Raw genomic sequence first — 24,085 nt, 5'->3', positions numbered from 1 at the left:
CACCTATGAGGTGTCCTAGGTAAAATTTTGAACCTCAATCTGATCAGCACTCTAGATCATGCGAAGTACAGAGTAAGTACGGGACTATAATCAGTGAAACTCAGAATATGGAAAAAACAACAGGAAACATGGGCCCAGTGTCCTCAATAAATTTAAAGGGGAGAAAAAAGCTAAACTTACAGATTAAAATAGCCTGGGTCCTTCTGAAAGTGTGAATATTTTATGTGGGAGTGTGAACCCAGAGATTAAGGAAGTAAAAACAGAGAAGGGAAAAGAGCAAGGACAGGTTATGGATCAGGAAACTGCTCGATCCTATGGGACCTTCTGAGGAGCCATATGAAATGCATCTCAGAAACATAGGAGAGAAAAAGGGACGTATTTATTGGATCATATTTCCCACTGGTCCAAGTTTTCTCCCAGGGCATTAACTTGCCCTTCTGCTTTTTGTCCATGCATGAAGAACAAGCTGTTCCCTACACTGTGAACAGAGCCGCAGGTACAGGCGGGGAAAGGCATGAAGCGTGGCCTGAGGGCCTGGCCCTGTCAGCTCGCACTTGTGTAAAGCTGGCTGGAGTCCCCACAGAACTGGCTAGTGCAGCTGTGTCTGAAATAAGGGATGGATGATCCAAGAGGATCCGAAATGGTACACAAGGGGTATCCCAAACAGGGACATTTATCAAAATGCAAAATGTGGACCTTGTTTGGCTCCTGATCCTAACCAATTATGAACATATTTGAGACAATTAGGGAAATTTGAACGCTGGGCATTATTATTTTTTAAGATATTAGAATAATACAGCAGTATTTTTAAAGTATCTATTTTTTTACAGGTACATAGTAAAATATTAAAAATATTAAATATTAATGGAAAAAAACTGATGTAACTACAAGGAGAAATGGCCCAAATCACCAGATGAAAGCTTTTAACACTCCTCTTTCAATAATTGCTGGATCAGACAACCAGTAGCACTTATAGAAGATCTGAACAATTAACAAGCTTATTACAATGCACATATAAAGAATATTCTTTTCAAGCACATATGGAACATATCCAAAAGTTGACCATGTACTAGGCTTAATGCACATCTCAAACAATTTCAAACAATAGGAGTCATTCAGACCACATTCTCTGACCACAATGCAATTAATTTAGAAATCAATAACAAAGGTAAGTTTAAAAAATACAGTATATTTGGAAAATTTCAAAACATCTATGTAAGTCACACATCAAAAAAGAAATCCTAATGGAAAATACAAGTCAGAAATGTCTAATGATGAAAGCACTAGATAACAAAACCTGTGAGATACAAATGAAGCAATAATTAGATGGAAATTTGTAGCCTTAAATATATATATAGGACAAGAATAAATACTGAAGCAATTTACAGTAGCTAAGACATGGAAACAACCTAAATGTCCATCAATAAATGACTGGATAAAGAAGTTGTATATTTATACAATGGAATACTACTCTGCCATAAAAAAGAATAAAATAATGCCATTTGCAGCAACATGGATGGACCTGAAGATTGTCCTTCTAAGTGAAGTAAGCCAGAAAGAGAAAAAAAAATACCATATGATGTCACTTATATGTGGAATCTTTAAAAAAAGACAGATGAACTTATATACAAAACAGAAACAGACTCACAGACACAGAAAACAAATTTTTGATTACCAAGGGGGAAATGGGGTTGGAAGAGATAAATTGGGAGTTTGAGATTTGCAGATACTAACTACTACATATAAAATAAATACACAAGCTTCTTCTGTATAGCACAGGGATTTATATTTAATATAGTAAACTATAATGAAAAAGAATATGAAAATGAACATATGTGTGTACGTGTATAACTGAAACATTATGCTGTACACCAGAAATTGATACAAGATTGTAAACTGACTAGACTACAACTAAAAAAAAGAATAAATGCTAAAAACCACTAAGCTAAAAAATATATACAAGACAACTAGATCCCATTCTCCCCTTTTCTGAGAGCTTTTAAAATTGTAATTATCATATTCTACCCTCATCATTGTAATACTGGGTATTTTGGGGTGGGGGAGAAGCAACTTTCTGGTCTTTTAGTTATCAACTGCCAAACTTCAGAGTGAATGACAGAGAAGACTTCAAGCCAGTCGCAGTAGCTGGCTGAGACTCTGGGGTTGCCTTCCTTAGGGGTCTGATGATGCATTCAGTGTAAAATGCCTGCATTGGAAAGAAGGGTGTGTATGGGTATTACACAGTTCAGGGGGTGAGCTGGGGCAGACACTATAGATGGACTAACCAAACACACAGTCTCCTTGACCACCTTTGTCATAGAGCCTGGGAAACCTTAGTCCTGTACTTGTTTTCCCAGCCTCCTTTATACAACTACGGATGACCATGAAACATAGTTCTGGTCAATGACACAAAAGTGAAAAATTTTTATAAGGGCTAAACTCTAGGAAAACTTTCTTACTTGATAAAATGAATAACTGATGTTGGTTGCTATCTTTCTTTCTTCTTTGCATTTGGATATAATTTCAGGAGTTTGTGCAACTATGGGGAAAATGCCCTGAATCAATGGCAGCAATAACTTACCCCAACACTTGTTTAGAATAACAGCAACAACAAAAACCCTGTTTAATTAAGCCACTGTTACTTGGATTATTCTGTTCTTTGCAGGAGAACACATTCCTAACTTACACATCACTGCAAAATGCTGATAATTCTCATTTTATAAGGAAGAAATATGTAAAACGTCTAACACTTGACAAGGCAAGTGTCTCTCTTTCATGTCCCTCTGTCCATCACATTTCCTAGATCAATTTAGATACCTTTGGGAATAAATTATAGTCCAATTATACTTTAAAAAGTTAAAGCAGAGGTCAAAACCATATACAGCATTCTAATTAGCAAAGGTGTCAGTTTTCTTCAAGTTTAGGATAACATTTTCTATTTTATTTCGTAGTCTAAAGTTTTTGTTAATGTCTTTGGACAGAACAGTTTATTGCTCCAGCAGCTTCCCGGAAGAGCCCACAATTGCACTAAGCCTATTTTAATTATTTCCCTCTAGATTCATTAACTTGTACTTGGCTACACAGACAGTCCTCTGCCACTTTTCTGTAAGTTCGCCTAGCCTGGCATTTTATTAGTGCAGCAGCTATTAGTTAAAAACAGGGCTAGTTGTTCATAAAAAGATTAAAAACTGGCAGCAGCAGCCACAGGTGTGATTGGAGAAAGTACTGAGTGGGGCTCTTACCCTAAAATAACCCCATTTCAGGGTCATTCCTCTACCTTTACCTGACCGTAAGGGCTTTTTAACCTTCAAAAGTCTCCATAAATTGCAAATGTGTCTGGAAATCGTCAAAGTTTATTGGCGAAGGTTGAGTACTGAGGTAACACTTTGGTGGAGAGTAAGTAATGAAAAAGTAGTGTCAAATTGGGAGTGAGACCTGCCTGCCTGCCTGTGTAGGAAGACCGACTCTAGATGGGAAAAAAGGGCACTGAAAAGGGGGGCACCTACACAATCTGCCTATATCATATTTTGCCTTTGGGTCCTTAACTATCCAGGGAAGTATTTCTGAAACAAAGTATTGGAATTGAAAGAATTATTTTTCTTACCGTTTGCCGATTCTCCCTCCCAGGTAAGTTTTAGGCGGCGCTCAAGATGATTTCTAGAGAGCCTCATAGTTTGACTTCTGTATAATGATAGATTTCCTGTCTCTTTTCCAGGTTGCTAAACCAAATTACCAAACGCATGGTAATTCAACTTTAAAAAGGATTTTGTGGCGAATATTTCCAAAGGTGGTTTTTTTTTTAAATCTTAACTAGATTGTTTCTACTTGTTCCCTCTTGAACCTGCTGTTGACTTTCTTTGAAGGATATGTTGCTATAGTGACAACAGAACTGGATGCAGATACTCAGCACTACAGATTTTACATCAGTTTTTTTAAACGCCAATACTGAAAACACAGCTGGCGATTACGAGGCAGGCCTCAAACTATCCAGAACCTTCTCGCAACCAGCGAAAACGCTGCACGAAGAATTAAGCCATATTCTGTGCGTCCATCATATGCAAGGCATTGCACTCCCTTGGCAATCGTTATCTGACAAGGAGACCTACCAGACCAGGGAGAAGGGGTGACAGGGGCAAGGCGTGCGGAGGGTGGTAAACAGCACGTCATGCGCGGCGAGCATGAACTTGGAGACCTGGTTTCTGGCGCTCTGCGTGGGCGGCCAGGTGGAAGCGCGCGCCCCGCGCGGTCACCGCGGTCCGCCTGCCCGGCCAATCGGGAGGCGGGCGGGAGGGGGCGCGGCCGGCGCGGCTCGCGTGCGCAAGGCGGGCTGGGGCGGCCGCGGCGGCGCGGGAGCTTCTCGGTTCCCCTGCGGCCATGGAGCGGCTGACGTTGCCTCCCGGCGGTGCGGCGGCTGTGGACGAGTACCTGGAGTACCGGAGGTGAGGCGGCGGCTCCGCGGGGCGAGGATGCCTGTGGCGAGCTCGGTCCCTCTCGCGGGAGGAGCGCTGGTGGCGGGGAAAGGGCCCGGCGCCGTCTCGCCGGGGCTCCCGGAATCCGTTCCCGGGCTGGCGGGGGAGGCTTACTTTGACTTCAGGTTTCCTCTTTCTGTAATTAAATATTGTAATGACACTCAGGTCTATTCTAATAAATGCCTTTCGGGGCGACTTAAGAGGTCTCCTGTTCTGACCCCTTTCAAGGATTATTAACTGTAGATTTATGAAGATATCCAATTGTTTTTTTCTAAACGGTCACTGCAGGTCGCGTATTGAGTGCTCGGGGCCTATAAAAGCAGATTTAAAGTTTAGTCGTGAACTTCAAACGTTCTCCTAATCCTGAGTTGCTGGTTTTAGGAGAAATACACCGACTGGTGTAGTTTCGGTGGTTCTGGAGAAACTCTTCTTCCCATACTGGTCGCTCAGCCGCCCCTAGCCCTCTCTGGGACCCTGACAAAGGCTGATGGTACCTGCCTCTGCTTAAAGGCAGTCGCCCCACAGCACTTGGGCATACGGGTTCCTAGCTGACTGCACTTCCTCCGACTGCCTATATAGGTGGTATACTTTTGAGTAACGCCTAGAAATACCTGTTAATTCTAAGCCAGAAAAGTGAATGTGAGAAGCTTAATGGGTCAGGCCTCATTCCTGGTTCAGGTAACTCCAGGAGCCCTGTGCCCAGAACAGCTTCCATCCAGTCTTCACCTGGGGCAGAGCCGGCTCTTTTAGCCTCCAAATCTCCAGGGCTTTTCTCTGGGAGCAGGTTGCTGGGCCCTGGTGTTGACCGGCAAGTTAGATATTTAGATGTTTAGGTATGTGGATTGTGGGCCTCTAGTTGTAGTCTCTTGCCTAGCCCAGAAAATATTAGGGTCTGGTAGGAAATTATTTTCCAAAGATAAACAGTCTGGTATAATTCTCTATAAAAGTTACAGCCTTGCTGCTCAAAGTGTAGCAGTCATGGACCAGCCGTGTATGCATCACCTGGGAGCATCACCAGACCCACTTCAGACATAATTTATCTGAATATGCATTTGAACTAGACCTCTTGGGGATTCTGTAAATAAAATAAAGTTTGAGCTACACCGGTTTAGAACTTAAATGCAAATGATCTTTCTTTTAAGATAGATATGCATTGGTCTAAATGTCTTTCTAGTACCTGTTGGTATACTTCTTGGTAGCTGCAATAAAGTGAAATGACCCAAAACTTATCTCAGAATAAAATTACCCCCCCCTTTTTTTTTTTACTATTGTGTATCTAATTACTTTAAGTAATGAGGAAGGTTGTGATGATTCATAGCTTCTGAGTTGATCTTACCTACCTCAGCTAAAGGCTTGAAAGTAGAAAAAGGTATGAATTGGCCCCAAATTATGTGGCATTCTGCAAACAACACTTTTCATAACATTTAAAGGGTGTATTTTCAAGAAGAGATTTCTTCAGCTTTGAACAAACGCTTTAATTGTGCTTCCTTTTCCTCCAGGGAAGCCAATTCCTAATCTCTTAAGAAATTTGTGTTGGCTTAATTTTTTCCTGTAAAATTTTGAAATCTTACTTCAGGAATTAAACAAGGATGCACCTGACTTCTCAGCACCAATGGGGATTTGAGCAGGTGCAGATCCAAGGGTGGTTGTGGGTCCCACCTTAGTTTAAACTTCTGGTCAGGGTTTGAAGTCAGATATGGACAGTATTTATGTTGTCTTCTGTGTTGATGTTCTCTGTACTTTTTGGGGGGTAGGGTTACTATTTTTAAAGGAGGAAAATGTTAGAATTTTTAGCAGTTAGGCTCCAGCTTTTAATGAGAAGAATGAACATGTTTGCTTCAGAATCAAAGGAGAAATTGAGATGAATATGTGGTAATTCTCCAGTGGTAAAACTGGATCCGTAAAGTCAGATGTTATGAATTCATTGACTTTCTTTTTTATAATCCTCTTTGATACGGGGAGCAAAAGCTTTATTACTATTGTGTGTAGTTTTGCTATTAACATGAACCTAAGTAAAAAAATAAAGCTGAAGCAGCATTTCCTTTGACTATACAAGTATAGTTTAATTTTAGAGGTTAGTGTTTTTAACCTGGAAAATAATACCCAAGACTCAAGAGAAGTATTTCTTGTTGTAGAATTGTCGGTGAGGATGATGGAGGGAAACTTTTTACTCCTGAAGAATACGAAGAATACAAAAGAAAAGTCTTACCTATGCGCTTACAGAACAGATTATTAGTGAGCTGGCGATCACCAACTGGAGTGGATTGTAAACTTGTGGGTCCAGAGACACTGTGTTTTTGTACACATAGGTAAGATAGTTTATTACTAAGTTGTCTAGTGATCAGAAAATATAACACTGTAACAGAGCATATCTTCCTTCTATAAATAACATGATTTGTGATAATTGAGAAACATTTGAAAACAGACTTTTATATAATACACCAGAAATCATCTAAGGTTTTTTTGTTGCTGTGATTTTAAAATTCCTATTATATCCTATTAAAACTCATTATGAAGTCCATCACTGTAAGCACCTCTTCTCTTGCGATGGTCAAAAAAAGATATTGGTGCTCCTGTAGCTTTAACAGGGGTCTTTCATTTAGGCTGGGGAGCAGAGTCAGAACTGATTTAAGAATTACTTGAGTTGCCCCACACTGAACAGCTTGGGAATCTACAGATAGAAGCATTTCTCCTCACATTTGCTAATCTCCCTTTATACTTTAAGAAACATGTTGTGTGAATACTTTTTTATTGACACACACAACCACACACTCACACCCCCACCCACCCACTCACTCACCTTTTGGGGGGATTGGTTCCATGACCTATTACAGATACCAAAATGTGGGGATACTCGAGTCCCATAGCTGAACCCTTCTATCCGTGGATTCCACGTCCTTGCAGTCAACCAACCTGGGATGATAAACATAGTAGGAACACAGTGGTTTGTTTAATGCCCAGATATGGAACCTGTGGATCCTAAGGGCCTACTGCATATTTATTGGAAAAAATCCGTATATAAGTAGACCTACACAGTTTATATAGTTCGAGTCAACTGTGTGTGTGTATATGTATGTGTGAATATGTGTGTGTGTGTGTGTGTGTATGTAAACACCTTTCTTTAAACAAAAACAATCACACAGCTTTTTATTACAAATGGTCCTTTTCTGAGAAAAGCATATGGAGGAAAGGACATACATGAGGCTCCAACCATTGATGTGTGTTACCTGTACCTGAGGTTTGCGTTTGGCAGTGTTTGTCGTGTTCTACTTTATGTTTTACGACTATCACGGGTCACGGTTGTCAAGCTCAAAAGGACAAAGCGGCTTCATGGAAAAAATCACAGGAACTATTACGTGGTTTTAGGTGACAAGTTCAACTTTCTGTTCCGAAGGAACCATGGGAGAACCACCCTGTTCTGATAGTTTCTGGGGCTCTTTCCTGAGAGACACTTTGTGTAGTTGCTATTTACTGACTTGCAGTTTGCCAGAGGTTGTAAGGCAGTTGCTAGGTTAAGTAAAGTGTATAGATTGACTTAAAAATTATTTAGCAACCCCAACTGAAAACACTGTGGAGGAATGGAGGATGAGGGTTATGTTGATACCTTTCAGAATTGGAGAGGACTTTGGTAGATTTGTGTTAGTTTTATCATTTATTCTTGTAAATATTTAGTGCCGGTCTCTTATTTATGTGTAATTACATAACATGGACTTAACCTTCAAAACTGACCAGACTCCACTCTGATGGAAAAGTTCTTTAGTACCAGTCACTCAGTGAGATCTCTAAGTTAATTTTCCCCTAGTATAAAAGTGAAACGTTATTAAGGAAAATGAGGAATAAATATATAGAAATATAGAAGCTTCACCACCCAAAGGCAGCTACTTTTAATGTTTTACTATGTTCATGTAGTTTTTTCCTTTACATTTCTTACTAAATGAAATAGTTCATTTAGTTTTTAATTATGTATGCATATAAATATTGAACCACTTTTCCATGACAAAATCACCAAAATGTTTCCACATTGTTACATAGTGATTGTAGACAAGATTTGGGAGACCTACTGGATATTCCAGCTAGTCCAGTGGTATTCACTGTGCTTTCCTTGAAACTGTGAGGGAGTCTCAGGTGTACCAGGTGGAAGGGTTAGGGGGAAGGACAGACTCCAGTTCTGGCTCTTTCCTTTGCTTTAACCAATTCTGCTTTTATCTATATTATATGTTATGGTTCTGTGAAAGATTTTATTTGAAGAAAGGGTTTCACTGCTGAGAAGTTGAAAACTGTTTTCTAGTAATTTACTTATCCATTCCCTTATTACTAGTATGTTGTATATATTTTGCTATTGTAAGTACTGTTGCTGATACTGTCTTTATGCACACAGCTCTTTCTAACATGGAATTATTTTCTTAGGGTATATTTTTCAAAAATGGATTAAAGGATGGATCTTTTTATGTTTCTTGAACCATAATTAAGTGGGATTGGTTCTTTTGTAACACTCTTGACAGTGTTGTGAAACATATATAAATAGGAAAAAAACTTTGGCTCTCTTTGCTAAGTGAAAATGATATCTCATTATTATTTTAACATATTATCTAGGATAATATTGAAAATAATAAATTTAATATTATTTTACTGAGTATCACCATTTGAGAAGGAAGCCAGTGATTTGAGAAAATTACGTACAGCATTTTAACAAAGAGCTTTAGGTTTAAGGTGTGATACTTTTTTTTTGAAGTTAAAAGTTTCAAAAGCTTTTTTGAAGTTAAAATTGAATTATATTAAAATAAATTACATGAATGTATGTTTATTGAATTTATTTCAATGTTAAATAGTAAACCTGTGGAAATTAAGAAATGCACTTTGGTAAGAAGAATTTTCACAAAGAACTTTTTTCATGCTCTTGGGTTGTACTTCCATAAAAAAGAATCTCTAGTGGTCAGTATTTTATGAGAATTACATGATATTTCTTTGTATATTGCTGTGGAAACTCTTCTTAAGTAACTAAAAATAAAAATCTGTAAGGGTGAAGATTTTCTCCTACCAAAGCAACAGAGTTGACAAATACTGCATGTTATGGGAGTGTATTTCACCTTACTAACAAGAACAACGAAACCAAAATGAAAAGGATAAAGAATCATTTTGCATCTAAAAGAATAGCAGTTGTAATTTCTGGCAATCCCTGCATTTTTTCCCCCTTCCCTTTGATTTTTTTCAGGTATAAGCAGCATAAAACGGATTTTGAAGCGATTCCTCAGCAGCGCCCCATCAGTCTGCCTTGCAGAGTGACTGGCTGCCCCTGCAGGGCTTACCTCTACGTGCCTCTGAACGGCGCGCAGCCCGTTCGCTGCCGCTGCAAGCACTTTGCCGATCAGCACAGCGCTGCGCCTGGCTTTACCTGCAATGCCTGTGAGTTTCCTTATGATAAGCACACGAATAGGATGCTTTTAATTCTTTATTGAATATTTCATGCGTCTCTGTGCCAACTTCGTTCAGCTATATTGTTAAAATGAAACAAGTAAGAAAAATTTGATGGATAGCTATTCTAAAATTTTCTTTTTGTGGAGAAGTGGAGTTCTTTATAGGCTTCACTGTCATCAACTTCAATATCTTACCTCATGTAATTCAAATAAGTAATAGATTTTAAAGAATCACTAGATGTGATCCAATTCAAATTTTTGAATTGTGGAAGTTTTATTAACTGAATTTTATTCACAGAATAATAATCCTTAAAAAGGATTTTCTAAGTATGAAAAATTTTTATAATATGCTAACAGATTATTATGTTATTTCCTAAAACATAGGTTGATGGGGAAAGCAAAATGTAACATGACGACTTTAACACTATATGCAATACCTGTATCCAAATTCCAGCCCTTATCCTATATGCCCTTTCTCTTGATCATCCTTCTTAAAAACCCTTTGAAATCGGTAGGATATTAGTCCAGTATTTTTCTTTAGGAGATAGTTTTTCCAGTTGTTTTTGTAGTATCTTGAATTGAAGTCTTATGATGAAATATGTTGAAAAATATTTTTAATGACAGTGGCAGGAACAGATATGTTTTACTGGCTAAGTATGGGAGTATTTGGGTAAAACTTATTATGTACCTTGATTCCCATACACATTTGTCAGAAGTGTGAGTCTGTAAAGACTTTGTTAATGGTGTATTCTGGACTCTATTTCAATGGCTTGTTTTTTTATACATAGCAATTAAGATGTAATTCACATACCATATAATTATTCGTTTCAAGGGTACAATCTAATAATTTTAAATATATTCACAGAGTTGTACACCTGTCACCACAATAAATTTTAGAATATTTTCGTCACCCCAAATGGAAACTCTGTGTCCATTAGCAGTCACTCATTAGTCCTCCCTCCCCTCAGTTCTAGATAGCCAGTAATCTGCTTTCTGTCTCTATGGATTTGCCTATTCCAGACATTGCATATAAATGGAATCATACAGTATGTGGTCTTTTCTGACTGGCATCTTTCACTTAAATAGTTCTTATGATTCATCCATGTCATAGCATGCATCAGTATTTCTTTCCTTTTTATTGTTAAATAGTATTCCCTTGCATTCTTTCTTTATCTATGGGTTGCTCTTCCAACATGGCTTTCCTGGGGGATTGACCCATAGAGACATTTTTGCATTATCTCTTCACCACTGGGCTGTTACCACACCTACTTTGAATTCAGCATTTGAGGAGAGGGCCTACATTTCCTGGATCGCCAGTGTTTAGCTCAGTTTCCTTTAGTCCTAGTTGGTTTTTCCAGTTTTTTTTTTTTTCTGCTGCATACCCCCTTACCACTTTAGCATCTTTCTAGAGCAGTGACTGAGAGGAAGTTAAGGGGCTAGAGGTAAGGGGTACAGGGGCCAGAGGACAGCATATGAGCAATCCAGATTCAGGTGATTTTGGCCAAGCTAAGTGATTTTTAGGGCAGACATCTCAGTAGGGCTAGAGGTAAGGGGTACAGGGGCCAGAGGACAGCATATGAGCAATCCAGATTCAGGTGATTTTGGCCAAGCTAAGTGATTTTTAGGGCAGACATCTCAGTATCTATACTTAAAAACCTTTAACTTCTTTTACATCTTGTTGACTCAGGTTCTAAGTGTTCAGGATTTCATAGCTGCTTCACTTGTGCTTGTGGTCAGCCTGCATATGCCCATGACACAGTAGTGGAAACTAAGCAAGAAAGACTGGCTCAGGGAAAGCCAGTGGGACGAGATGTTCCTTATGCAGCAATGGGAGGATTAACTGGCTTCAGCTCACTGGCAGAAGGCTACATGCGATTAGATGACAGTGGAATTGGTAAGTTTTAATACAAAAAATGTGAGCTGTTTTTATGTGTGCTAACAATAGTGAAGCCATATATTTGTTTTGCACTTTAAATTCTTCATGGTTTTTTTTTTCAAAAAACATTCTTTCATTTGATTTTTATTGTTTAAAAAAGGTTTAATGCTACTATGCAATATATGATTATTATAAAAAAATTGGTAAACACAAAAGAAAAGATCACTCCTACCCCAGTACTTCTACCCAAATCCCAACTCATAACCCCTTTGTTTGTCATAGCTGCATAGCATTTCTTTTATTTGATATGATACAGTTTACCTATTACCTATTGTCTGTAATTTTTGCCATTGTAACCATCTGATTCTGGAAACATAGGCCTGTGTCCATGTGTGTATATGCACATGCATGTATGTTCATGTTTTTGCATCTGTAATGTATGATCACATGCATGCATGTGTGTCTGTACATGTACGTACACACATATCTGCTTGCGTATATAAACACTTAAGGTAATACATGAAAAAGTTTAATTGGAGCTATCTCAAACTATTGAAGGTAGCTGGATCCTTCTGAGTTGAGTGAGACTGGGGAAGAATTACGGTTCCTTTCTATTTTAAATACTTCTATGTATATGGAATTTTTTTTTACAGTAAGCATGTATTTTATTTTTTCATTACAAAAATTGCATAAATATAGATGAATATTTTCTTGTTATAAGAGTCAAGCAATAGAAATGCAGAACAAGTTCCCTTTGAACATTTCTCTTTACCCCAGATTCTTTCCTAGAGGGTAATTTGCTAATGATAATGTATTTTTCTTCTTAACATGCATTTTTATAGTTTACTTTTTTTTAACTTAGAAAAATTTTGAAGGCCTGTTATCTGGACACACAAATTACTTTTTTTTTTTAACTTTTTCATAGTATTCCACACTATAGATATGTATCAGTTTATCTAAACCATTTTCTTGTTCATGGCATTTAGATTGTTTCTTCTTCTTCTTTTTTTTTTTTTTTTTTTTTGCCTTTACAAACAATCCTGCCCCCCAAATCCTTGAACTTGCTTCCTAGTACACTACACAAATTTAACTCTAAGGTAGACAGAGAGAAGTAGAATTGTTGGGTTTGCATGTACATGTGAAATTTTAATGTATTCTGTCAAATTGCTCTACAAAAATGCTCTACTTTTTTTTTTTTTGCAGGAGGGAAGTAATTAGGTTTATTTATTTAGTTTTTCGATGGAGGTACTGGGGATTGAACCTAGGACCTCATGCATCCTAAGCATGCACTCTACCACTTGAACTATACCCTCCCCCCTAAAAATGCTCTACTTGTTTATATTTCCTCTAGTGATGTTTTAGCTTACCTATTTCCTCACATTTATGCTGATCATTGATATCATTAAACTTAGTTTTTTTGCCAGTCTAACATGTGAAAATGTCATCATTGTTTCAGTTCGATTTCCCTGGTTATTGGTGAGATGAAAGTCTTCTTATATTTAGAGGCCATTTTACTTTCCATGTGTTGTCTGTTCATATACTTTTCTCATTTTTATATTTTTATCTTTTCTCATTGATTTATAGGAAGTCTCTTATATATTCTGTATACTAATCCTTTGTATTTATTTTGCAGATATTTTCTCCCAATATGTCATTTGTCTTTCGGTTTTTTAAAATTTATTTGTTTTCTTTATAGCTTTTAGAGGTTGGAGGCAGACCTTCCCTACTCTAATTTTATATATTTTCCTTCATTTTACTTTAGTGCTTAATTTTTTTGCTTTTATGTTTAGCTTTCTCATGTATCTGAAATTTACTTTTTCTGAAAGTGTGAGGTGTCTGTAACTTCAGTTTTTGTCCAAATTGATGGCAATTTATCCAAACACCATTTTTTCCCGAATAATTTGAAACTTTATCTTCACTATATTCTATTATACTTTCTGTTTTATGCTATTGGCTTATTTGCCTATTTTGTGCCAATATTTTATTTTTTAAATTATTATTCTTCATAATGTGTTTTGATACTTGGTATGGTAAATTCTTCCTGTTTGTGCTCTTTTTCAAGATTACCTTGATACATTTGTGCATTTTCTCTTCCAGGTTATTTTACAACTATCTTATTAAATTCCATATATAAATCATTTTAAAATTTTTATGGATACATGATTGTATTAGATTGTTTATAAAAAAGCAAATGTTTTCTGCTGCTTTTGTTACCAGTCATCATTACTTAATCGTAGAATTTTAAATGTAAATCTTTCATTGATTTTGCAAATAAAATTGACCCTTGAACAACAGCGGTTTGAACTGTGAGGGTCCACTTATAGGTGGATTTTTTTCAATAGTGAACACTACGGCACTACACGATCTGCAGCTGGTTTGAATCTGTGGATGTGAAACCATGGATACCAAGGGCCAACTGTAAAATTATATGCATATTTCGACTGCGCAGAGGATTGGCACCCTTAACTCCTGTGTTGTTCAAGGGTCAACTGTAATGATATTTTTGCCTCTTCCTTTCCAATATTACAATATTACTCTTCTTACTCTTGACCCATCAAAATGGCAGGTACTTTCAGAACAGTGCTAAGTAATAGTGGTAGTAGTTGGTGTCTTTGCCTTTTTATGACTTCTGCTATTTTATCACTTAAGTATCTTTATAAGACCCTGAGAGAAGGTGGAGTGAAGAAAGGTGAGAGTGAGGAGAGGAAGCATGAGATGTTTTTGTCTTGATTTTGGACGTCAGGGAGCCTGGAGCCGAGGGACACCTGCTCTGTGAGCCATGTGGAATCTTGGACAGAGATGACCTCTTGCTGGAATTTGGTTTCTTTATGATGTGGAGAGAGCCCATGATTTGTAGCCACAGTGGGTGCTTGGAAGGCAGCTGAGCTGTGAGGCAGCAGCATGGCATGTGTCACAGCAAGGGGTAATGGGGACTCCATAGCAGGGCTGAAGGTGGGTCCCCTGAGCACTGGGGGATTCAGTAGAAAAAGTGGCAGGCATTGGAGGGCTCTGTACCTCTAGTGAGAGAGTGTGAGGCTGCCAGGCCCTACCAAGCTGAGAGACTAAAGGACAGCTTATGCTGGTCTTGAAAGTTTAAGATCAGTCGTGCACACAGCAGACAGAGGACAGCAAGAGGACCTGGCTGGACCTGAGCCCCCTTCTCTGATCTTCCACAAGCCACAGGAGTGAGGGGCTGGGGCAGGGATCTGAAGGACTGAGAAATTCCCGCACTGTTCACATTATAAGAGAGGACTAACTTTAAAAACCAAATAGGACTAAATGTTTATTTCCTTCCTTCTGCCTGTGGTATGGGGTAGGCATATGGGGGTGGGGATGGTTTGTGAAGAAGGCAGAGCACTTGTTGATTTTCTCTGCAGCTTCCTTCAGTTGGCCTTTGTAGTCTAGGGTTTAGGGTTGTGGACGTTTCGTCATTTCATTGAAGTTTTCTTTGTGTTTCATAATTTGTTTTTAGATGGTTTCCCAGTGAAGAATAGACGAAAAATACACTTATTCTGCCCTCTTCAGCTAGAGGTTTTTTTTTTTATTGTGGATGTCTTGCTTTTGATAATGTTTCATAGGTATATTAAGGTTTTACATTTTTTGCTGACATACAGTTACATTTGTGTGTAATATGTATATATATTGTTTCCTGTGAAAAAGGTCTCTGAGAAGTGCAGAAATACTTTTACCCATTTGCCTTTACTTTATATGGCAGATAAAAATCTAAATAAAATTTTTCTTTTTATGGAAGGAATTTTTCTAATGACTCTTATGGGGTTCTCATTTATTTCATGTGTGAAATAACTTCTTTGTGTCCTAACAAATAGAGATTGAATTTTCATTCTTCACATATTTTCTTCTCAGGTGCCCCTTCAATTGAACTTTTAGACTCTCCAATTGCAGCCACGGACCATCCGTTTCTCAGAGTGTTTCAGGCATCATCTAGCTCTTCTCCAGAAACACTAACAGATGGTAATGAAATTAAGTTGAGAAATACTTTTGGATGTAGTAAATAAGAATATAGATTGATACATTTTCCAGATTACTCTTTTTTCCTCCAATATGACCACAATCTGATTATCATTTTACTTTTATATTGGCCAGGCACTGAGAAAAAGCAAGAAACTTAATTTTTAATTGGGAAAAATTGCTAAATCTGAGAATTATGAGGATTCTGATAACATAAAAATTTGAAGTTTAAAAACCTTATTCTGGCACATATTATCACTTTGATGTTGGAATGAGAGAGCCCTCTAGTGGACTAATTGCCTTGATCCTTTAGGCTCTCCCAAACAAGATGTAATTCATTGATGATAGGTTAGCAAGGTTTTACCATTTATAAATTACACATAAAAATGAATAGAATGCATTTTTAATCAAGTTTAAGTTTCCTATTTCTTTTATTGAAAACAAGAATGAAAACAATGAAGAAGGAATTTGTATAATTTATGAGGCATTTAACATTTAAAAATATTTTAAAATGAGAAATTTCTTTGCTTTATTTGTATTGTCATACAACCTTTTCATGTACCCTGACTATTTCCACAAGGGATTCTAAGGCTGCTTACAAAACAACATACAATGAAGTAATTATAAAATGTAGATAGAAGTAAGAAATCGAAACAAAAAAGAAAAGGACATAATTGTGTCAACTTTTTAAACAATTGAAGTATAGCTGATTTACAGTATTAGTTTCAGGTATATAACATAGTGATTCAGAATTTTTATAGGTTATACTCCAATTAAAGTTATTATAAAATATTGGCTATATTCCCTATGCCATACAATACATCCTTATAGCTTATTTATTTTATATGTAGTAGTTTGTACCTCTTCCTTCCCCACCCCTGTCTTGCCTCTTCCTACTTCCTTCTCCCCACTGGTGACCACTACTTTGTTCTCTATATCTGTGAGTTGTGTCAGCTTTCAAGGTTGATGTAATTGCTGCATTAAGCTGCAGTTTTGACTAAGTGTAGTGGCAGCCAAGGCACAAAGGAAGGTGTGATCAGATAAATACTTTTCATCATTAGAAAGGAGGAAACTTGAATTCCTTGGTACTAATGAAAGTTATACCAATGCTAGATTTTATTTTATTTTATTTTTTTTGGCAGGGGGAGGTAATTAGGTTTTTTTTGTTTTGGTTTGTTTTTTAAGAGGAGGAACTAGGCATTGAACCTAGGACCTTGTGCTTGCTAAGCATGTGCTCTACCACTTGAGCTATATACCCTCCCCCCAATGCTAGATTTTAAAGATGTCTATATAGTGACCCTCAGTAATGCAGTGGCCCCTGTTTCTTAAAAACTTTTTTTTTCCGGCAAATACAGCATATGGTTGGTCATTTCTGATGCTTACCTTTGATAAAAGTGGTAACATCCGATTTTACCAGATAAATGGTAACATACCATTAAAATGGTAACATACCAAAAAACTTAACTCATTGAAGGTGATTTTTGCAAGAAGCTTAGCTCAAACGGTCCAGTGTGATCCATGAAAAGACCCAGAGTTTTCAGATGAACGGATAGATGGCATATATTTTAAGCAGTTTTTCTTAGCAAGGCTTTTGTTAGATAGTTGTTGACAGAGTGTGATTATACTCTGCGGTGAGTGTCTGGAGTTAATATGATTTTTCTGTTGCTGGTTGAGGGTGAACTCATATGCTTGAAAAATGAAAATAGGTGTTCAGGTTGATTTTCTGTTTTGGACGTGAAGGGACCCAAACCAAGACATTCACCTAAAATGAAGGTGAACTCTTCTATGGAACTAGGTGCTTGGTATGCCTAGAGAAAAAACCAGATTTCCTTTGATAACTATGCACGTGTAAAAAGCTAAAGCTCTAATCTGCTCTTAGAAACAATGATCAGTACATATATGTAAACTAAAAAAAAGTGCAGTATACTGTATATATGTATTTACATGCAATATAATGTATGTTGCAGTTGAACTGTAATAATTCAACCTAATAAAACCGGAAAAGGAAAAAAAAATTGGAAAGCAAAAAAATAAAAAGAAAAAAAAAAAGGATCAGATTTTCCTTCCTGAAGCAATTTTAAATTTCTTTCAGCATGTCAATTAGTTCTTGATAAGTTTTAAAAAAATGAATACCATGGAAAATGATTAAAATTATTTTGAAAAATTTCGAAGCAGGTAGTAGCATCACTTATGGTTGCCTGCACATATGGTCTTAGTCTGTTTAGGTGGTTGTAACAAAATACCATAGTCTGGGTGGCTTATAAACAACGGAAACTTACTTCTCACAGTTCTGGAGATGGGGGAGTCCAGGACAGAGGTGCCAGCCTGGTTGTGTTCTGGTGAAAGCCAGTGCCTTCTTGTGTCCTTCCATGGCGGAAGGGTTGTGGGGTCTCTTAGAGGAAACTAATACCATTCATGAGGGCTCCACCCTCATGACCTGAGAACCTCCCAAAGGCCCACCTCCAAAGACCTTCACATTGGGCATTAGGATTTCAACATATGAATTTCAGGGAGACACAAACATTCATACCATAGTACAGACCTTCAATAGTTACTTCTGTGCATTATCTGTTATAGTGTCACATGCGTTTCTAGCTATAAATGTGAAATGTAGCTGAGCAAAGCTAAGTGTGCTCTTATGTGAAATAGCTATATAGTGTTATTTAATATGAACCACTTAAGTATTTGGAGAATATTTGCCAATGAAAATTACTTTCATCTTATGATGCTCTGCTTTCTAAAAAAGAGGTAGGGAGTAGGATCAATGATTCATTTAGAGCATTTCTGCTTTGAAAAATGAAAAATAATCACTGGGTAGAAAGAAAGGTTTCTTTCTGCTTTTTTGTATTTCAGGAGAATTAGTAATTATATAAATATATTACATATTACAGTTGACCCTTGAACAACACAGCAGTGTTAAGGGCGCTGACCCCCGTGCAGATGAAAATCCTCATGCAACTTTATAGTTGACCCTTCCTTTACACAGTTCCTGTGTATCCATATGTCCTCCACATCCAGAGAGTCAACCAACCCAGAATTATATAGTACTGTTATTTTCAATATATACCTACTGTTTAATGTGTAGTAGGGATTTATTGAAAAAAATCTGTATGTATGTGGACTTGCACAGTTCAAACTCATGTCGTTCAAGAGTCAACTGTACTTAGAATGTTTTTTCCTTATTAGTAGGTACAAGTAGTCAAGTTTCTTCCTTAAGTAAACCTGAAGAGGATGATATGGCTTTCTTTGAAAGACGGTACCAGGAAAGGGTAAGTCTGTGGGAAAAATCTGCATTAAGCATTTACTTGTAACAGAGACACTGTAGAATAATTATATATTGATTGTGGATCATCATGAAAAATAATTTATGAAGTCTTTATTTATAGCTGATGTTAGGCTTTAAGACTTATTTAGGACAATTCAGAGAGAAACAGGACTAATGAATTTGGTATATAATACACTGGTTAATTTATGGAGGTCACAAAGATTGACTACATATGAAATTGTCAATAATAAACATCAACCATCAGCAAATTTATAAATTATGTGTGTATTGGGTTATTAATGTATTGTGTTTCTTCTCCTTAGTGGCTTCTAGGTATATCAAGTTAGAATTACGCAGTAGCCTTTAAGAAACAACACTTAACATAAACGTATTTTAAAAATTTTCAGGGCTCAACAACTGCAGTATTGATGTGTTCCCTGCTTTCAGTAGTGATAATTTCCATCAGTTCATCACCACACTGTACACTCTTCGAGAATAAACATAGTATTTCATTCTTTGTGTTTTCCCCAGAACTAAGTACAGGGCCTATACATAATAAGTTTTCAATAAATATTTGTGGAAAATTGAAAAAGTAGACACAGATCTAATTGATATTTGCTTTCAGACATGTCATCTTCTTATACATTTGCCATTTGATCGATTTCATTGGCACTGTTCATATTTGAGAGTTTTGGGGGTTTTTTGTTTATTGCCAGATGAAGGGGTGCTGGCTTGATGAGGCATGGGGGATGGTATGCAGCCATATGGTACATTCGCCAGGGTGCTTTCCTTAGGTTTACTTTATAGTTGCTTTGTGTGTGTTTATTATCTCTCCTACTAGGCGGTAAGTGCCATGGAAGTAAAGACACTTGTCGCTTTTTGTTGTATTCTCTAGAACCCTTAGATAAGAGCTTGCTGAGTAACTGAAGGTGTGGGAAAGTGAGACCGTTAAATCAATTCACCATCCAAGAGCAGAGGAAATGAGTAGGGGACAGGCAGATTAGCAGGTTTTTCCTAATGAAGAGTGTTGAGGTAAAGGAGGAGAGTCCTGGATATGATTTGAGGCAGAGCTAGAAAACAGAACTCTCTGCAGTGATGAGATACTCTGTCTGTGCTACCGCCATTCGTCATATGTGGCTGTAAGAGTCCAAGTTTGAATCAATGAAAATGAAAATTTTATTTCCTTGTGTCACACTAGCCACCTTTCAGGGGCTCAGTAGCTACATGTGGCTAGCGGCTACCTTATTGGACAGTGCAGAAAGTTCTTTTGGAAATCTCTGCTCTAAGAGAAAGAGGTGGTAGTAAAACCTAAGGGAGGAAGATGAAATGGTCAGAGTGAGGAAAGAAGAGGCTGTTTTTGCAGCAGCATCAAGGATAGAGTTTTAATGAAATCAGTCTCTGTTCTTGGAACACACATTCACAGCTGAATTTTGGTTTTGCCTCACGGGCTTGCAAGGCACAGTGTTCTCAGACTCCTTCCCTCCCTCCTACAGAAGCTTGGGTGGTGTTGACTGCCTCGAGAACATGCCGGTATTATTTGCCTGTCGGAAGATAATGGGGGGCGGGAGGAGTTCTTACCTGTGAATGTTTTAGGGAATATGCTTGAGCCATGCGGACTGCTTATTACAAATAGACCTAGAATTTATGGATTTATGAGATGTGGTTTATAACTCTCCAGCCTGTGTGATTTATGGATTTATGAGATACAGCTTATAAACTCTCCAGCCTTGTGATTAATGGAATATAAAAACTAGGAAGCTCAAACTGAAACAACTTCCTCTGAGCTGATGTGTACCATACACATTGTTTGTACTTGCTCTTTATTCTGAAAAACTAAAACACGCACCATTGAGGGAAAATGGAGGATTAGGAAGCTGAATCTGATGGGTCCAGGGCCCCTTTAGAAAGCAGTGCTATGTCTGTATCTGGTTTTCACTTGTACCCTTTGCTAATCATTGATATCATTTGGTGCAGGAAAGAATCTATGATCAGTGTGAGTTGATTTTGATAATTGAAGCCTTTACGGTAACATAGCTTACTAACTACTTTTATATATTATTGAAGAGTTGCTTCTTAGCTTCTTTTATGTATTAGATCTACTTGTTTTCTTCCCCTGTGAATGACCTTTGGTCTCTTTTACCCAAGAAAGGAGAATTTTATTAAGGAAATAATTATTGAAGGTCAACTAGGTGCAAGGCACTGTGTTAATGCCAGGAAATTAAAAAAAAAAAGGAGCAAGAGGAGGTATCTTTGCTCTTCGAACACTGTATTAGGTAGATGGATATGCAAAGTACTATTTGAAATGAACAGACACTGCTTTGACTTTTATTTGTTTAGCATCTTTGCTCTTTTTTGACGTTACTGAAGATCTAACTTGGCCCTAAATGAGAGAGGTAAGGAGACTAGCTTTATTGAGTGCTTATTAAGTACCTACGTCTTTATATATATGATCTTATTTACACCTTTAGAACAACCCTATTACATAGTACCTATTACTATGACCCTTTTATTTTTTTCTAAACAAATGGAACTATTGCTTACATAACTTGCCTCAAATGGTTAATAAATGGTAGAGGCAGGATTCAAGTACTCTTCTATCTGATTCCAAGGCCTGTAATCTTTGCCTTAGAATGGAGTGTTCTTTGGGCATCCTTCAGATGACCTATTGACTGGCACAGTGTACAAGAGTAATATGAGTGTATGATTTTTAAGTGAGGTTCCCAACCATCTCAAAGAGGGGAGAGAGGGAAAAAGTGAAAAAATGGGGGAGAGACAAAGGTGGGATTCATCCAGTTTTATTACTGGATGAATTATTTGCAGTGTGGTGAGATTGGGTAGACTGGTTTGAAAACCAGGTCCCTTCTGGGTTCTTGTTATTATTCCTGTCACATGAGAAAGTAAGAGGCCTTGCCTCCACCACTATGCCCCATATTTTCTCTCCCCCTCTTCTCAGGGATGAGACAGTGGTGCTGCCTCTGGGAATTGGTGTGTGTATGAGTGGTAGTACGAGGAAGGTGGGTTTTGTGTTCTCTGGAGTCTTTTTTTCTCCCCATGGAAGTGGTTTATATGTTTCTAAAAGGTCAGAAGGGTGCTACTTAAGGGTATGCAAGCTTCTTTGTTTCAGTTTCACTGGAGAAGGGCAGCCTTCAGGAAGATAACTGTCAGAAATGTAGAAATCAGAATTATAGGAAGCTGTCTTTTAAGCAGTGTGTGTTCCAGAGATAATCCAACTGGATTAGGTGTATTCTGTAACCCTGTAGGGAATGTGCATAGGCTAGATGTAACATTAGACATTTAATCTTTTTTCTTTTAACATTAGTGGCAATTAAAATGAATAATTTCACCAAAGCAATATTCATTATATGTTATTTTTATTGAAATGCTTTTGTAAAGTTGAAATCAAACCATACTTGATTTTTTTAATTAAAAACTTTGTCATTCTTTAGCACGCACATGAGCATGTGCATGCACGCGAGCATGTGCATGCATGCGCGCGCACACACACACACACACACACACACACACTGAGGTAGAGAGAAACAGAGCCCCTGACAGGCCCCCTCTCTGCGGGGGTCTCGCTTTTGTGCTCCTTCTGTGAGTCATGGGCATTCAACCCTTTGTTCAGCCAACACTCTTTGAGTCTCTCCTGTGTGCTGTGTCTGTGTGTGTGACTGCCTCTTCCCCTTCCCTCTAGTCCATTCTCTCTCTGTCTCTAGGACATTACTGAAATCTGCCCTGGCTCTGAGAGAGAGGAGAAGGAGGATGGAGAGGAGTTGGAAGCTTGCATACCCCAACAAACTGTATTTAATTTAAAAATGTAGTTATCCCAAGAAATAACTTGTTAGCCAGAATTCAGACTCTAAAAATACAATGTCATAGCACAAGTTCTTGACTATGAAGTTCAAAGGCAATACATGGATGCAATACATTCCTTTTATGCACTGTGTGTATGAGTTACTCATATTAAATATTTTTCTTACATTACAATAAAAAAATACAGTTGGATCCATTCAACAGATTTTGGCTTTAGTATTTAGTAGCTTAATAACTGTGCTAATTAAGACATGAATCCAAATGAGGTATGTGCAACCATTTTTTTTTCTTTAGGATGTTTTACAAATTACTGTATCAACAAATATTTTAAATTTTCAGATAAAAATGGAAAAGGCTGCTAAGCAGAAAGGAAAAGCATTGCCATCAACTACAAAACCTTCATGAAGACTACCGGGGAAATTAAAACATATCGTCCAAATGTGTCTTTTTTTGTTAATTATTTAAATATAATAATGCAGTTTATTTTCCTTCAAATTATTTACTTCTTTTATTGTGTAAAAATGTCTTTTTGGATGTTCCCTTAATTTATTTAAATTAGTGAAAATACCTTGTATCACTTTTGTCAAAATTCACGATTTACTACTTTGTATAAACTTTTCCTCTCTCCTAACAAACATGGTTATTTTCATGTTAGTCAAAACTTTAAAGTACAGTAAATGTTTTTAGTTTATAATAATTTAACTTTTTTAGGCTATTAAAAATTAAATATATTGAGAGTTTTGAACAAATATATAAGTATTTCATTCAAAACAGTTAAAATCCTTAATTGTTTGATTTTTCAAACTTTGTAATGTTGATTTATGTTTTAAAATAAAAAACTGTATTTTAAAATTATTTAATCATCTTCCAGTGGTATCTAATGATAAAATTTTAAGTTGTTTTGTTAAACTCTGCATTGTATATAAGTGTATTGACATCTCCTGTGTGCCACTTCAAGTTCTCTTGGCCCACTTCTTACTCTACTACTGCTATGAAACACTTCCAGGCAGACTTCTGACAGCTTCATATGGAAGCCATTTGATGGCACTTTGTCTTGGGACCATGTCATTACTGTCTTGCTTTCTTCTCTAGGGATCCTCTGACACAGTGGATGTCACTTGGGATGCCCACTGGAACCCCTCTGCATCAAACATGTATGAAATATATGGGTGGGTTAATGACTTGGGACCAGCCTTGACTATTAGGGAGGTGGAAGCCGATAGATAAATACTCCCCTTCTATCTGCTAGGAGGACAGTTCTGAGATGCCTTTCATAAGC

The 24,085-nt window shown here is 37.3% G+C and overlaps 1 protein-coding gene, 1 long non-coding RNA gene and 1 other non-coding gene across 9 annotated transcripts in view; 1 reads left to right on the top strand and 2 right to left on the bottom strand.

Moving 5' to 3' along the window:
- Positions 1 to 4,172, bottom strand: part of LOC140697406 (uncharacterized) — a 29,051-nt gene extending 24,879 nt beyond the window's left edge. The window contains exon 1 of one of the 2 annotated variants that reach the window (XR_012074412.1): positions 4,107 to 4,172. This is a non-coding gene — a long non-coding RNA (uncharacterized lncRNA). Of the gene's footprint in view, positions 1 to 3,604; positions 3,830 to 4,106 lie in introns of those variants that run through there. The other variant, XR_012074411.1, reaches the window with a different exon arrangement.
- Positions 1 to 23,249, top strand: part of FAM221A (family with sequence similarity 221 member A) — a 32,941-nt gene extending 9,692 nt beyond the window's left edge. For 2 of the 6 annotated variants that reach the window (XM_072964831.1, XM_072964833.1), the window contains 8 exons: positions 2,666 to 2,758; positions 3,716 to 3,787; positions 6,605 to 6,778; positions 9,682 to 9,872; positions 11,571 to 11,777; positions 15,624 to 15,731; positions 18,915 to 18,997; positions 23,146 to 23,249. In XM_072964831.1, coding sequence (XP_072820932.1) covers positions 6,681 to 6,778; positions 9,682 to 9,872; positions 11,571 to 11,777; positions 15,624 to 15,731; positions 18,915 to 18,997; positions 23,146 to 23,211 — 753 coding nt within the window. In that variant the 5' untranslated portion in view covers positions 2,666 to 2,758; positions 3,716 to 3,787; positions 6,605 to 6,680 and the 3' untranslated portion in view covers positions 23,212 to 23,249. Of the gene's footprint in view, positions 1 to 2,665; positions 2,759 to 3,715; positions 3,788 to 4,280; positions 4,440 to 6,604; positions 6,779 to 9,681; positions 9,873 to 11,570; positions 11,778 to 15,623; positions 15,732 to 18,914; positions 18,998 to 21,330; positions 21,387 to 23,145 lie in introns of those variants that run through there. The other 4 variants (XM_072964830.1, XM_072964832.1, XM_072964829.1 and 1 more) reach the window with 4 other exon arrangements.
- TRNAP-AGG (transfer RNA proline (anticodon AGG)) lies at positions 13,000 to 13,073 on the bottom strand. Its single transcript has one exon. It is a non-coding gene; the product is annotated as a tRNA-Pro (tRNA).
- Positions 23,250 to 24,085: the final 836 nt, after the last annotated feature.

Source organism: Vicugna pacos, chromosome 7, assembly GCF_048564905.1.
Source record: "Vicugna pacos chromosome 7, VicPac4, whole genome shotgun sequence".
NCBI classification, from domain to species: Eukaryota; Metazoa; Chordata; class Mammalia; order Artiodactyla; family Camelidae; genus Vicugna; species Vicugna pacos.
Note: the sequence above shows the minus strand (reverse complement) of the source record. Positions and strands in the feature narration are given on the sequence as shown.